Below are 14,841 nucleotides of genomic sequence, written 5' to 3'. Positions count from 1 at the left end.
GACTGAGGTCATATTTATCTAGTTCCTTGTAAACTGGGTTCTTTTAAAATGAACTACATGTGAAAACACCCACAGTGAAGCAATAGAAAACCAATTTTAGTTCAGTCAAAGGTTATTAGATGAACCTTAATTTTTAAGAGTGTCTTTGTCATTTAAGCAATGTAGATGTAATTGCTATTTAACAAGTTTATGTTCAAGCTTTAGAAGTGATTTTAAGAGACAGTTTACTCATAACAGATGTAAAGTCTGAGTTCATTCACATCTGTCTAGATTCTACCACCAGAATCTTCTTTCATGTACTACAAAAAGCATCAGGCTCACACGCACAAACATGCAAACACATATGCACGCAATAGTATGCCATCATTAGTGCATATAAATGCATGGCTTGTTAACATATCTTGCAATCTCATCGATAAACAAACCTCTAACAACCTATGAGTTACAAGCATTTATAATGACGCTTATCACAAATTTATTTATTTATTTATTTGACATTTATTAGAGGATCAACCCCACAAAACCACACGTCAAAACCACACGCGAAGCAGACCGGGACCTCGTTGCTTTTACATGTCAAAAAGAAATACTACTTAGTGATTAACAAACACTGCAACTAACACCGGTAAAGCATGGGTTAGTTTAACAGAACAGTCATTTTGCAGTTAGACACCTGCTTAAGGACTTTTACATAGGGATACTCCACTTTTTTGAAAATAGGGTCATTTTCCAGCTCCCGTAGAGTTAAACATTTGATTTTTACCATTTTGGAATCATTCAGCATGATCTCCGGGTCTGGCGTTAGCACTTTTAGCTTTGCTTAGCATAATCTATTGAATCTGATTAGACCATTAGCATCGCGCTAAAAAATAACTAAAGTTTCAATATTTTTTCCTATTTAAAACTTGACTTTTCTGTAGTTACATCGTGAAAATTAAAAGTTGTGATTTTCTAGGCAGATATGTCTAGGAACCAGGGCCGGCCCTGGCCAATTTGCTGCCCTAGGCAAGATTTCCCCTGGTGCCCTTTAGAATCCCAGAATCACAATTGTGTTCCAATCATGTTGTTCATAAACTTACACAGAAACAAACTGCACAGCTTTGTCTTGTTTTTCTTTATTTTGAAAATATTTTGGAAACACACACAAACACACGCACACGAACACATCCACACAATACCCTGTTACTCAGGCATTTGATCTTGACATTGTTAAAATCTTGTCTTGTTTACATGTTTTAACACTGTACATTTAACTTAAAATATTTAATTGTGTACAAGAAAACAGCTCTTATTAATGAATTATTAGTAGCATGTTGTAGTGTCTCGGGAGATTGTGCTCATTGTTAAATAGCTTTGTGACTACACTGCACTGAAGCGGCAGTTTAAAATATAAACCCAGAATTCAGCGAACGTCAAGAACAAGAAAAAAAAACAATAAGGCCAAGACGCGGGATTTAAATTACGTTACACGCACCATGTATAAATTTCAATGTTTCTGGACAGAAATACCAACTTTGTCTGGTATTAATAAGCTGCACATTGGAGTGCTGGCTGCTCCCCGCGGTGCTGAAGACGCGCGATGGCACATATAGACAGATATATCTACGTGCAATCTATTGGAAAGCGGAGGAGTCATTAGTTGGGTAAGTAAAATAGCGAAATTACAGCTTTTAAATAGAAGAAAAAAGTTTTTTTTAAAGAGATATATATTTTTTTAAAAGTTTAAAAGTGCACAACTCTTCTCAAGGGGAAGAAAGCTATACTTTTCCCCTTACGTGCAACCTATCGGAAAGCGCAGATGAGTTAGTTGGGTTAGTAAAATAATGAAATTATAGATTTCAGTACAAAATAGTATTTATATAAGGAGAAATATTGAAATAAAAAGTGAAGAACTCTTCTTAAGTGGAAGTAATAAAGTAAAATAACGAATAATAATTATATAATAACGAGTAATAGTTTCCAATAGGTTGCACGTAAATATCTGTGCTGCCACCAGTACTCTGTCTGAGTGCGTCTTCAGCACCGCGGCCAGCACTCCAATGCGCAGCTTAATAACAAACAAAGTGATACCAAAGTTGGTATTTCTGTGCAGAAACATTGAAATTTAAACATGGTCTATGTAACATTATGTAAATTCTGCGTCTCTGTCTGATTGTTGTTTCCGTTTTCTTGTTCTTGAGGTTCGCTGAATTCTGGGTTTATATTTTAAACTGGCGCTCCAGTGCAGTATAGCCACAGAGCTATTTAACAAGCACGATCTTCCGAGATACTATGCTACTAATAATTCATTAATAACTGCTGTTTTCTTGTGCAAAATATTTATATTATAAAATATATAAGTATTTATAGTTAAATGTTTATATACATATTAAAAAAATAATAATTTGGGCGCACGGACGCCCCAAGGGGTCTGCGGCGCCCTTAGCATTTGCCTATTCCGCCTATGCCCAGGGCCGGCCCTGCTAGGAACTATACTCTCATTCTGGCGTAATAATCAAGTACTTTGCTGCTGTAACATAGCTGCAGCAGGCGTAGTGATATTACGCACTGCCCGAAAATAGTTCCCTTGGTTACTTTCAATAGCAGGGGACTATTTTCAGGTGCTTCGTAATATCACTACGCCTGCTGCAGCCATGTTACAGCAGCAAAGGCCTTATAACTCTTTGGTTGTTTTTTGGCGCAATGCTGATGGTCTAATCAGATTCAAAGAATTATGCTAAGCTATGCTAAAAGTGCTAGTCCCAGACCCAGAGATCAGCTGAATGGATTCCAAAACTGTAAAAATCAAATCTTTAACTCAAGGGGCGCTGAAAAATGAGCATTTTTTTTTAAAGTGGAGTGTCCCTTTAACTACAAGTTATAAGTATATTTTTTTAAGTCACAAATTTAAATGAATGTTTTTTGCCATAACACTACAAAAATAAAACCAATTGGCATCTGCAAATGACGCCTTTTGATCTTATCCTACTTTGATATGACCAACTGATACCGAGGTGATTTTTTTAGTCGATGTGTTTGAAGCGCACAACATGGTAACCACAGGTGTAGCTCATTGCATTATTGAAACAGAGTCATAACCTAAAAGTGTCAATGTTTAATAGTTCATCTTCTTTAAAAAAAAATGCTACTTGCTTTTACATTTACTTCTAACGCAATGACATTTAAACATCTGTAAGCGTGGCTTAAGGTGCCAGATACTATTGGGGTCACTGCAGCTAAAACACATGCAGTCGTTTTCTGTCCAGACTTTGTCTATAGCCTCATTTCTGTACTCCGTTTCTGGCACAGCTGTTTAATTCTGTCAGCGGATCCCGCAGTCGCCCCACCTGTGGCTCATTAAACCTGCATTCGGCCTGACAGCCTGCTGCACGACCCCTGGCAGTATATGTATGAGAGAAAGACAGAATATAAACACTGGACTGAGGATGAGACCTCTCTCCCTTAGGATCCTGGCTCCTGATGAAAGCTGCTTTTTCTCCCTTTTTTCTCTGTTCCTCCCTAATTTTTCTGGAAGCGTTTCACAAAGCTGCGGTTCAGGGCCAGTGCACTGGCAAATAGGCTCTATGACGCCACAACAACAATTAAAAACCTGGAAAGGGTGAAATCAAATCTCTACCTCAGCTGCTTTGCCTTTACATGGTATAAAGGTCAAATGTGTATGCAGCTCAAATGTTCTGTTATACATATAATTAATGGGTAGGCATGATTCTTAATGTGTTTTAATAACTAACAAAATGTGACCATGGCCGCCTTTGAACATTTTGTGAAAATATAACCTTGATATCTTTATTATTATATTGACTAAGATTAGACATGTCATTAGACTATAAGACTTTAGTCTGGATTTCACCGACAGGGTCACATGAATTGAAAGTAGGTTTATGGTGATGATAATGTTAATTATTGAATCACTGATGATCTGTTTTCATACTTATTTCCATGCTTTCAAGTATATTACGTCTACTTAGTGTTGAACAGTATGTTCGGCAGTGTTCAGCAGTGCAAAATCTCTTACAAAACAACAGCAACATCCTCACACTGTCATAAGGACACACTATGATTTCCTCTGGCATATGTAATAAGTCAGTGGGATGCAATAAGCAAGTTTTCCACCTATTCATTGTGTAGTTGTGCGTGAGCTACTTTGTGCAGGACCGTGTGGTGTCTGTGCGCTCCAACACACAGGAAGTGAAGGTAATAGTTGGTGGGTGGCGACTGACGTCAATGAGGCTGAAAAGGCCCGTGAAACAGGAACCAAAACACCCCACAATGGCTTACCCCCCTCTCCGCTCATGTTTCAGCTCAGTAGTTCATTGGCTAAAGCTTTCACATCTAAACCACATAAACGCACATACAGCTCATATATAAATAAACACACACGCTTGTACATTAACTACACATGTTGGCTAGAAAATCAACAGAAACTAAAATGTATATGAATTAATAATAACATATTATTTATTATTTAATATTATTTAATTTCTTAATACTGTATTATAATTAAATTATAGTACATACTTATATTAGATATTATTTTATATATATATATATATATATATATTAAACAGGGTGCACTAATAGCAATACAGCAAGTACAAATCCATCACAATTCTGGTAATAAATGATTTTGTTTTTGCATTACAGGTATGAATTGAGGGAATATATATATTCCCTCAATACAATATATATATATTGTATTTGCCATTCAAATAAAGTTTTAACATTTTTAAAGGTAAATTTATGTTAACTGCAAAACACAATTAAATATATCTGAACCTATTTATGACTTGTCTCATGAGATTCAACCATATGTACAAAACCCGAAAAGAGTTTAAGGAACTTTACAGAGCTGTACACAAAAAATCATGCTCTTTTTAAGTACGCATGCATGCTTACCCACGCATGAATGTTCACACCCTGGCAAGCGTGCAGCATACACACCTTTTAATATGTATGCACTGCTTTCGCACAATGTGCTTCTATGATGTGCGTGTGAGGTCATAACATACACGTTATCTTACTCAAATGTTCATTCTTTCCCTTAACCCCCCCCCCCCCCCCCACGCGTCTTTGTTCTTCAAAACGCTGGGCTTTTTAGCCCTTTCAGAAAGACCGTGATGTGGTGACCATCATACGTTCCGCTTCTGCTCACAAAACAACTAAAATGTTTACGAAGTAAAAAAAGTTGCTCAAAAATAAAACTATAAAAAATAAAACTAATAAAAAAATTAAACTAAAAATAAAACTAATAAAAATATATTTTTAAAACTACCATATTAAGTACATTGCACTTTTTAAAAATTCTAATTATTTATTTTATTTTATTTAAATCAAAAATGTAAAATAACAAAAGTGCAAAAGTAATATGGTTGGAACATTACAGCTCCCATATAACATCCCCCAAAAATACAGTGCGAAATGTGCATTGTTTATTTAGCTTGAACAGATTGATGTCCGTGATCAGATTGTATGATAATTTCAGGGTAACCTTTACTGTCTATGAAAGCATTCAGAATTAGTGAATAAGTATGCTTTAATGATCTTACCTGACATGTTGGCCCTTGTCATTGGGGGGTGACTGCTGACTGGTGATCTTCTATATAAAAGTAAAACAGATCAAAACTAAGATAATCCCAATAAACGTCCACAAACACCAAAGCTTGGCCCAGTTTAAACACAGTAGTGTGCACAACACAGAGTAAATAAGTATAAAAATATATGAGCCGCTAAATAACTATGATTTAACACTACATTTGTGATTTGCAAATTCCCAGACAGTTAAAAAAATGAAGAGAACAGAGATGATCATTAGTATTACAAGAACAAAGGTCAGTAGGTCAGTTTTCCTTTAGCCTGCAAATGATGATGATAGGTAAGTTCTGCCCCCTTGTGGTGCCTTTTCACATTGCATCCCTTTTGAAATGCACATAAACATCACTTACTTGCTTGGGGGACACTGTACATTTGTCAAGATGGTGAAATTATTCCTGACAGTGCGAAGACTGGCAAGCACCTATTGCACAAAACATAGCAACATGAAATATGAAAGGCATATGAAACTATACATTATATATGAGCATGAAAAAAACTTACCTGAGCGAAAGGAGTTACTATGAGGTCTTCATTATGTCTGGGAACCAAAACACAAAGAATATTCTTCTAGTACTAGAAAATATATACTTTAGTATATTATATACTACATAAAATTAATCTACCTCAGTGTTTCTTAAACTGGGATGCCCAGCGTATCATAAATTCTGTGTAATTAAACCTTAGAAAAATAAGACTAGCACTACGTTGTATCAAACATATCTTCTCGCATTTGGCTGATAATAACTGATACTAATGGACTTAACTCTGCATTCCACACTTAATACTTCATTGAACTTTTAGGTTTTTTAGGTTTATAAACCTGCTTGTACTTTACAAAAAAACACATCTGACAAAAAAGTTAAATAAATAAGTTAATATCACAATGACATGACTGTAGTTTGTATAAAATATATGTACAGTAGTCAGGGGTTGATAAAAATTGAGAAATAAATGAAATTAAATGGAAATAAAAATAAAAGGAGAAATAAATAGGAGAATAAATAAAGAAACAATTAGCTAAAATTTGCTTAGGCAAACATTTATATATCAATATCAATAAAGAAAATTAATTTAAAAATATAAAAATATATGTTTGAAGAGTTAATTGCATTTTTTCAGACATTTATTTATTTATAAATAAATTTATATATTTATTTATTATTATTTCCTTTTATGTTTAATTGAAAAGTGAACTTTCACAATTATCTCCTCCTTCTGTGGCACAATATGGCCAATATTATTAAAAAAAGCAAGAACAGGTGCACTCCAAAATTTCCCTGGAAAAATTATTTAACATCTTACTTTCTATTTTTAACAAATTGGGATTTGGGGCACATTAATCCTACTGTCACCCACTTTTTAGAAAAAGTCAGCTATTTTGGATGCAACATTCGATTTTTGGACAGTGACCTGATTTCACATTGGAGAAGGTGTTAAAGGGACACTGCACTTTTTTTGAAAATATGCTTAATTTCCAGCTCTTCTAGAGTTAAACATTTGATTTTTACCGTTTTGGAATCCATTCAGCTGATCTCCGAGTCTGGCCAGACATGGGTACTTGTGACTTGGTGACTTGGACTCGAGTCACTATTTTTGTGACTTGACTCGGACTTGAAAGTTAAAGACTCAGGACTTGACTTGACTTGAGACACGATGACTTGAATGACTTGAGTGTTAATCACATCATGTTTTCAGTTTTAATATAAAATATCTAAATTATTTAAAAAAATAAAGTTGACCCAGCTGGAGCGCAGGCTGAGAATGGCGTTGTCATGACTAAATCACGTCATTCGTCATGCCCTCTTCGCACACCACACCCACTTAGATCAGATATCAACATGTCAGCCGGAGGGGTACCGGGGTTCATCGCTTTCGGCTTCAACAAGATGGCAAAAGATGAACAGTGCGTTGCAAGACATGCAACATTAAAATCACAGGCAGCCAGACGACAACCTCCAATTTCGTCCGTCATTTAAGAGCCATTCTGCCCAGTAAGTGCTTGTCAATTTGTTAATATCTGGTTAGTTGGTAGTTCGCTAATGTAATAATAGCTAAAGTAGCCATCAAATTATACTGTTTTAGGGACAAATGTGGGCAAAATCATTTTGATTTATTTTTTAAAAATACTTCCCTTGATATGAGCGTACGAGACTTGGCTACTTTTATTAAGTTTGCCACCTGAACACACACACACACACACATTCTGGTTTCCATGTTTTGTGGGGACATTCCATAGACGTAATGCATTTTATACAGTACAAACTGTATATTCTATTCCCCTAACCTACCCCATTCCCTAACCCCAACCATCACAGAAACCCTTCTACTACTTCACATTTTCAAGAAACATCATTCTGTTTGATTTATAAGCTTGTTTCCTCATGGGGACATCAAAATGTCCCCACAAGGTCACAAAAACACTGGTATTCCTATCTTTGTGGACACACACACGCACACACGCATGCACACGCACACACACACACACAGAGAGAGAAAAATAACTTGTTTCTACAATGTTAGGGGCGGATCACATATTGCGTCTTTTGCACGCTCAAGTTCGTATTTCAAATGTAGGCGCGAGAACGGGAGAGACGCGCACGCTGTGGGAGAAATGTAACACAGTTTAATCTTGTACGTAAACTGTGTTGGAGAGAGAGAGAGGGAGGTGGTCAGAGAGGATTCTGTTGGATGTTAAGCTGTTATTTGTTTTATGAACTCAATGTTGAAAATTTCCAACATTTCCAACACGGATGGCAGAAGTGAAAAATAAATAATTTATGAAGTTACAATTTTGTTTGATTCCATGATGTATTTTACTGAACATGAGTATTTACAATGCAAATCCAAATTATTGTAATTTACTGATAGTTACTTACTGTATATCTTGTCTTTTTACTTTATTAAGATCTGGCTACCACTTTTAACATAGCTTAGCACAATCCATTGAATCTGTTTAGACCATTAGCATTGCGCTAAAAATAACCAAAGAGTTTCAATATTTGTCCTATTTAAATCTTGACTCTTCTGTAGTTACATTGTGTACTAAGACTGGCAGAAAATTAAAAGTTGTAATTTTCTATGCAGATATGGTTAGGACTATACTCTCATTCTGGCGTAATAATCAAGTGATATTACGCACTGCCTGAAAATAGTCGCCTGCCATTGAAAGTAACCAAGGGGACTATTTTGGGGCAGTGTGTAATATCACTACGCCTCCTGCAGGCATGTTACAGCAGCAAAGTCCTTGATTATTACACCAGAATGAGAGTATAGTTCCTAGCCATATCGGCCTAGAAAATTGCAACTTTTAATTTTTTGTCGGTCTTAGTACTCGATGTAACTACAGAAGAGTCAAGTTTTAAATAGGAAAAATGTCTAAACTCTTTGGTTATTTTTAGCGCGATGCTCAGGGTTTAAATTGGGCCGGGGCCGTCCGGGGCTAAGCTCCGGCACATAGGCTGAAGGTCGCGCTCTGCTTGTGCCAGTGTACCCGCTGCGCTTGTGCGTGTGTACTCGCTGCGCTGGTGCGCGTGCACTGACGCGAAGGGAATAATGCGTTTTCATTCATTATGGGGCATACTCACCAACGCAAGTTCAACGATTTGCGCGAGCAGATTACATACAAAGTCAATGCAAAGACGCAACCAGGCGCGTCCTCGCACGGGGCGATGGCAATGACGCGAATTGGGCGCCGCAATTGCCGCGAAAACACGCGCTTTTCCCTTTAAATGCGTCTTCGCGCAAGTTATGCAACTTAAGCGAAAAAACTCAGAACTTCAAGAACGCGCTCTCACACAGGATCATTTGACGAGAGAGAGAGAGAGAGAGAAACAGAGAGAGAGAGAGAGAGAGAGAGAGAGAGAGAGAGAGAGAGAGAGAGAGAGAGAGAGAGAGAAAGAGAGACAGAGAGAGAGAGAGAGAGGTAAGAATGGTGCCCACGTCGAGAAAACTTCATAAGACTAGAAACGTGTAAAGGATTAAAGTATGTATGTCACTCATCTAATTACATTATGTTAAGGATGACACTGGATATAACTTTTATAGTTTAATAAAATAATGTATTTTGATTACACAAATCAAACCTAACTATATGATTGTTTTAGCTGCTGACCAGCATAGGCTAATTTATAAGACATGTTGATGATACAGTACTGTGTGTTGCACCTTTTCTTTTTATTTGAGTCTTTTTAGCATATCTTATGCCTAGAATTATTCAAGGAGGTTGATTCTTTTAACTTCCTTTAAAGTTTGATCAGTTGTGCATAATGACATGTGCAACAAATGGATATAGGGTGTCAAACTCATAGATTTGCATCATTTAAAATTCAGACGCTTTTTATAAAATATTTGGGGTCAACCTCTGGCACAGATTTAAAGCTGAAACTTATCAAATCCTATCAGAGGTCCAGAATGTCATTGAAACACACTTGTGGCTTTGCTATCATCAGTATTAAACATGTTACCCCTTGAAGTACCCCTCCCCGCAGAGCCCCCCCACATAACAAATCCCAATTTAACCCCTGGCGATGCTAATGGTCTAATCAGATTCAATTGATTATGCTAAGCTATGCTAAAAGTGGTATCGCCAGACCCGGAGATCAGCTGAATGGATTCCAAAAAGGTAAAAATCAAATGTTTAATTCTAGGGGAGCTGGAAAATAAGCATATTTTCAAAAAAGTGGAATTCTCTTTAAAAGATAGTTCTTACTCACAGCTGTTCACCCTCAAGGGAGGAGTTGCGAGAGGTGGATTTGGGCGAGAGGTCGTAGTCGCTGTCTGAGCGGTAAAGAAACGACTCCCGCCTCTGACCGTGACTGGCCATATTGGGATGTAGAGCCAGACCAGAGCCCGGTGACACCTGCAGGTCCAATGGACTGCAGCCCATAGAAGGGCCATTCTCCACCTCCAAACTGCAGACAAAGATCAAGATGATGATTTTAATAATATAATACAAGCCACAGTACTGTACACCATCAGTTTGCTACAATGTACAAAATGAAGAATGATTTAAAATTGTTCTCTTCTTTCTCATAGATTTGAGCAAATATGTGTTCAGTCATAAACAAAGAGCTTGGATCCTTTCCCGGATTTGCCAAGTGACAAACACATAACACAACAGATCGAAAAAAAAAACTATTAGACCATCTGATTCTTGTGTATGAGGAAACAATGTTATGTTTACAAAGTACTGGGCTCGTAAAATTAGCACTTTAATGAGCACCATTTAACAGGATCAGTTCTGATTAAATGTCAGTGAAACTACTGTACAGTATCTAATCCCAGGCCTCTCTCTCACCCCTACTTTACTTTCCTGTCTACTCTCTGCTGGCCTAAAACAAGCCCAAGCCCTTTAATCTGAGCTGTGACGTGAAAGGCAGCAAACAGGAAAACAATATTTAATTTCAAGCTTTAAGAGCCTAAACAACTATTAAAACATAATGTAGTATTTGTCATTGAAAATCTATAACAATATCAGAATACAAAGCTACTTTAAAGAACTAATAAAGGACGGATGCTTTTTGCATCCATAATGATTAGTTACAATACGTCATCTACCAGCAGGAGTCCAGTTATCCCGCAGCCGGCCAGGAGCCAAAAATGATGTCAGAATTTCAATAAGAGTCGCAAAAACATTGAAAAGAATAAACGAACTCTATACAAGAGCTAATGGAAAACATCATCGAGCACAGAGGAAAAGATCAATGGAAAGGATGAGGAAGAAAGCGTTCTGTGAGAACAGGTCAAAATTGATGCTTTGAAGAGAAAGGTCACTGAGCTGCCTGCTTTAGTGAAAAATAAACCAAAGAGAAAGAAAATGAGAATCCAAATGAGAACAATTATTTAACTTCAATCAGAAATGTTATTTTAGACCTCAGAGACTAATCTAGTATATCTTTTACTGGAAACATGACACAAAACCTGCTTCGATTTTACCTGCAATGAGTTCAAATGTAATTTGAAATAAATTACTTCAGGAGGATGACACCACAATGTGCTTTCATTTCTTTTCTCTATAATTATCAAAATATTGTATTACCACTCACTACTCCTAAAATCAGCATTTTTAGACCATAACTTCATACAGACTTCGTAGAAATTGGATCTTTAAATAATTTAATACAAAAGATAGCATTACCATCCTTGGTTAAAGGAATACTCCACTTTCTTAAAACAAAACCCAGATAATTTACTCACCCCCATGTCATCCAAAATCTCGATTTCTTTCTTTGTTCAGTTGAGAAGAAATTATGTTTTTTGAGAAAAATATTCCAAGATTTTTCTCAGTTTAACTCTTTTGCCGTCATTGACGAGATAGCTCGTCAATTAAGAGAAAACGCTTCCCCGCCAATGACGAGATTTTCCATCTTTCCGCAATACCGCTATTATCCACCAGGTGGCGCACTTCCGCAACTTATACAACCGAAGTAGCGCCTCACATGAAAGAGAAAGAACTCCGTGTATGTTTTAAAGATCGCTCTGCATTTGTCCTTCGCAAAAATTGAATTATCTCAGCTTTTTGCTCAAAATTTGGTGTTTTTGAAGAAACCTACCCATGTTTGAGAGGTGATTACAAGAGAAGTCATGAAGGTATGATGAAACAGTTTTTTTGTTTGAAAGCAGAGGGTCTGTTCTTTCATCTGATATATTGTTTGTTTATGTATTTAAAGAAGAACATTTTCTGGAAGGCATTAAACTTTTGTGAAAATCATGAAAATGCTGGCGCTGGCGGGCAACTTGTTTTAAAAACGCTGGCGGGGAAAGAGTTAATGGACTTTAATGGACCCCAATACGTTTACAGTTTAAACGCAGCTTTAAAGGGCTCTAAACGATCCCAACCAAGGCATAAGGGTCTTATCAAGTAAAACTATCGCCATTTATGGCAAAAAAATAAAAAATGCACTTTTAAACCACAGCTTGTGTGATACTCTATGACGTATGCAAAACTACCGCTCAAGTAAGTGTGGAGAAGAGGACCGTTTCGTGTTGTTGTAAGTGGAATGATACTAATTAATGTCTTTGTGTCAATTTATAGTTTAAAATGTATTTTACATATGTGATGTGACCTTCGACGTGCTTATGCAATCACGTGAGGTCGCGCTGGCGCGTCACATGGCTGGTGCAAAACAAAAAAGTTGGTTGGTGGTTTAAAAGTGCATATTTTTTATTTGTCTTGCTGAAAATGATAATGGTTTTGCTAGATAAGCAAAAAAAGCCTCGGTTGGGATCGTTTAGAGCCCTTTGAAGCTGCATTGAAATGGCAATTTTAAACTGCATTTAAACTGTAAACTGTTGAGGTCCATTAAAGTCCACTATATGGAGAAACATTCTGGAATGTTTTCTTCCAAAAAAACATTTTTTTCTCGACAGAACAAAGAAAGACATCAACATTTTGGATGACATGGGGTTGAGTAAATTATCAGGATTTTTTAAATAAGAAAATTGAGTAATGTATAACTGTAAATCATTTAGTGCTGGGCAAAGATTAATCACATACAAAATAAAAGAGATTTTTTTGCATAATATATGTGTGTGTACTGTGTGTAATTATTTTGTATATTTAACCACACACACACACACACACACACACACACACACACACATTCTGGTTCCCATGTTTTGTGGGGACATTCCATAGACGTAATGCATTTTATACCATACAAACTGTATATTCTATTCCCCTTACCTACCCCAGTCCCTAACCCCAACCATCACAGAAACCCTTCTGCTACTTTACATTTTCAATAAACATCATTCTGTTTGATTTATAAGCTTGTTTCCTCATGGGGACATCAAAATGTCCCCACAAGGTCACAAAAACACTGGTATTCCTATCTTTGTGGAGACAATTGGTCCCCACAACGTGATAATTACCAGGTACACACACACACACACACACACACATATTAATTTCAGAACTTTTTATTTATATATAATATAGAATATATAAAAATATAAATAAATATATATACACATGTAAATGTTTTACACAGCACACACTTATATATTATGCCAAAAATCACTTTTATTTTGTATGCGATTAATCGCGATTAATCTTTGACCAAAACTTCACTGTTTTTTTAGATTTTTACCATTACTAACTAAACAATCAACACTGTGTTTAAATGACTCACTTATTACCCTGTCTATAAAGGGATACTAATTACTTTTCTAATTACTTTTCTAACCACATGGACAATTGAAAAAAATTCTTTACGTTTTTAACTTAAACTACCAAGAACAAGCTGTAAACATTACACTTGTCAATAATTTTCAGTACAATTTATAATTAATTCTAACTCATTTGATAGCAAATTTGCATAGTTTTTTAACTCAATGGGGCGGTTTCCCGAACAGGGATTAGCTTAAGCCAGGACTAGGCCTTAGTTGAAGGCTGCATCCTCTGGAGGTTGCGTATGTAGCTGTAAACGTCATCAAGCCTGGTTTATTTCAGTTAAAGGGATAGTTCGGCCAAAAATGATATCAAACCCATGATTACTCACCCCGAAGCCGTCTGAGATGCGTATGTCCATCATTTTTCAGACGAACACATTTTCAGTTATTCCAGAAAATGTTTTAGATCTTTCAGTTAATCAAATGTGAAGTTATGGGGTCCACGTCCTTCAAGTCCAAAAAAAATGTGCATCTATCCTTCACAAAATAAATCCAAACGGCTCCACGATGTTAAACAAAAGCCTTCAGAGGGTAATCCGCGTGGTTTTGTTGTAGAAATATCCACATTTAAAACTTTATAAACAAAAATAACTCGCTTCTGGAAATGCCGCCATCTGAGCATTACATTCACAAGGCATAAGCATATTACAACATTTTATGATTAACTAAGAATATTAATCCACTTTATAATGTTAATATTCTAACACGAGGTGTATGCTGCCTACAAAAAAGCGACTTCCAGAGCCTGCAGCCTTCTAAATGATAAATGGCCTGAGAGATAACGGCGACTTTTAAAACAAGCAGACTAATGAGAAATGAATAGAACACGGGTGGAACTAAATGATCTCATTAACTCCGGGAAATTAGGACACAGAGAGGAAAACTCAAAACATAATGAAAACACATAACAGATAGACATGTGACATAATGCAAGTACATATAAAGTAATTGTAATAAAACTACACTAAAATTAACGTTACATTTTACGCTGTAATTTAGCTGTGCATGGTTTTAATGGCTTGTTCAATTTTTGTTTTCAAGTCTGGGTTGACACAGAACCAATGCAAAATAATAATA

General features: G+C 36.3%; 1 protein-coding gene across 2 annotated transcripts in view; it reads right to left on the bottom strand.

Annotated features, from left to right (window-relative positions):
• Positions 1-14,841, bottom strand: part of pde4bb (phosphodiesterase 4B, cAMP-specific b) — a 62,599-nt gene that overhangs the window by 27,369 nt on the left and 20,389 nt on the right. For both annotated transcript variants that reach the window (XM_055202931.2, XM_055202932.2), the window contains 4 exons: positions 10,305-10,502; positions 6,094-6,130; positions 5,943-6,013; positions 5,547-5,596 (listed from right to left, as the gene is read on the bottom strand). In XM_055202931.2, coding sequence (XP_055058906.2) covers positions 5,547-5,596; positions 5,943-6,013; positions 6,094-6,130; positions 10,305-10,502 — 356 coding nt within the window. The remainder of the gene's footprint in view (positions 1-5,546; positions 5,597-5,942; positions 6,014-6,093; positions 6,131-10,304; positions 10,503-14,841) is intronic.

The sequence above is a fragment of the Misgurnus anguillicaudatus genome, chromosome 2 (assembly GCF_027580225.2).
Source record: "Misgurnus anguillicaudatus chromosome 2, ASM2758022v2, whole genome shotgun sequence".
Classification (NCBI taxonomy): Eukaryota; Metazoa; Chordata; class Actinopteri; order Cypriniformes; family Cobitidae; genus Misgurnus; species Misgurnus anguillicaudatus.
This window is presented reverse-complemented; position numbering and strand designations above follow the sequence as displayed.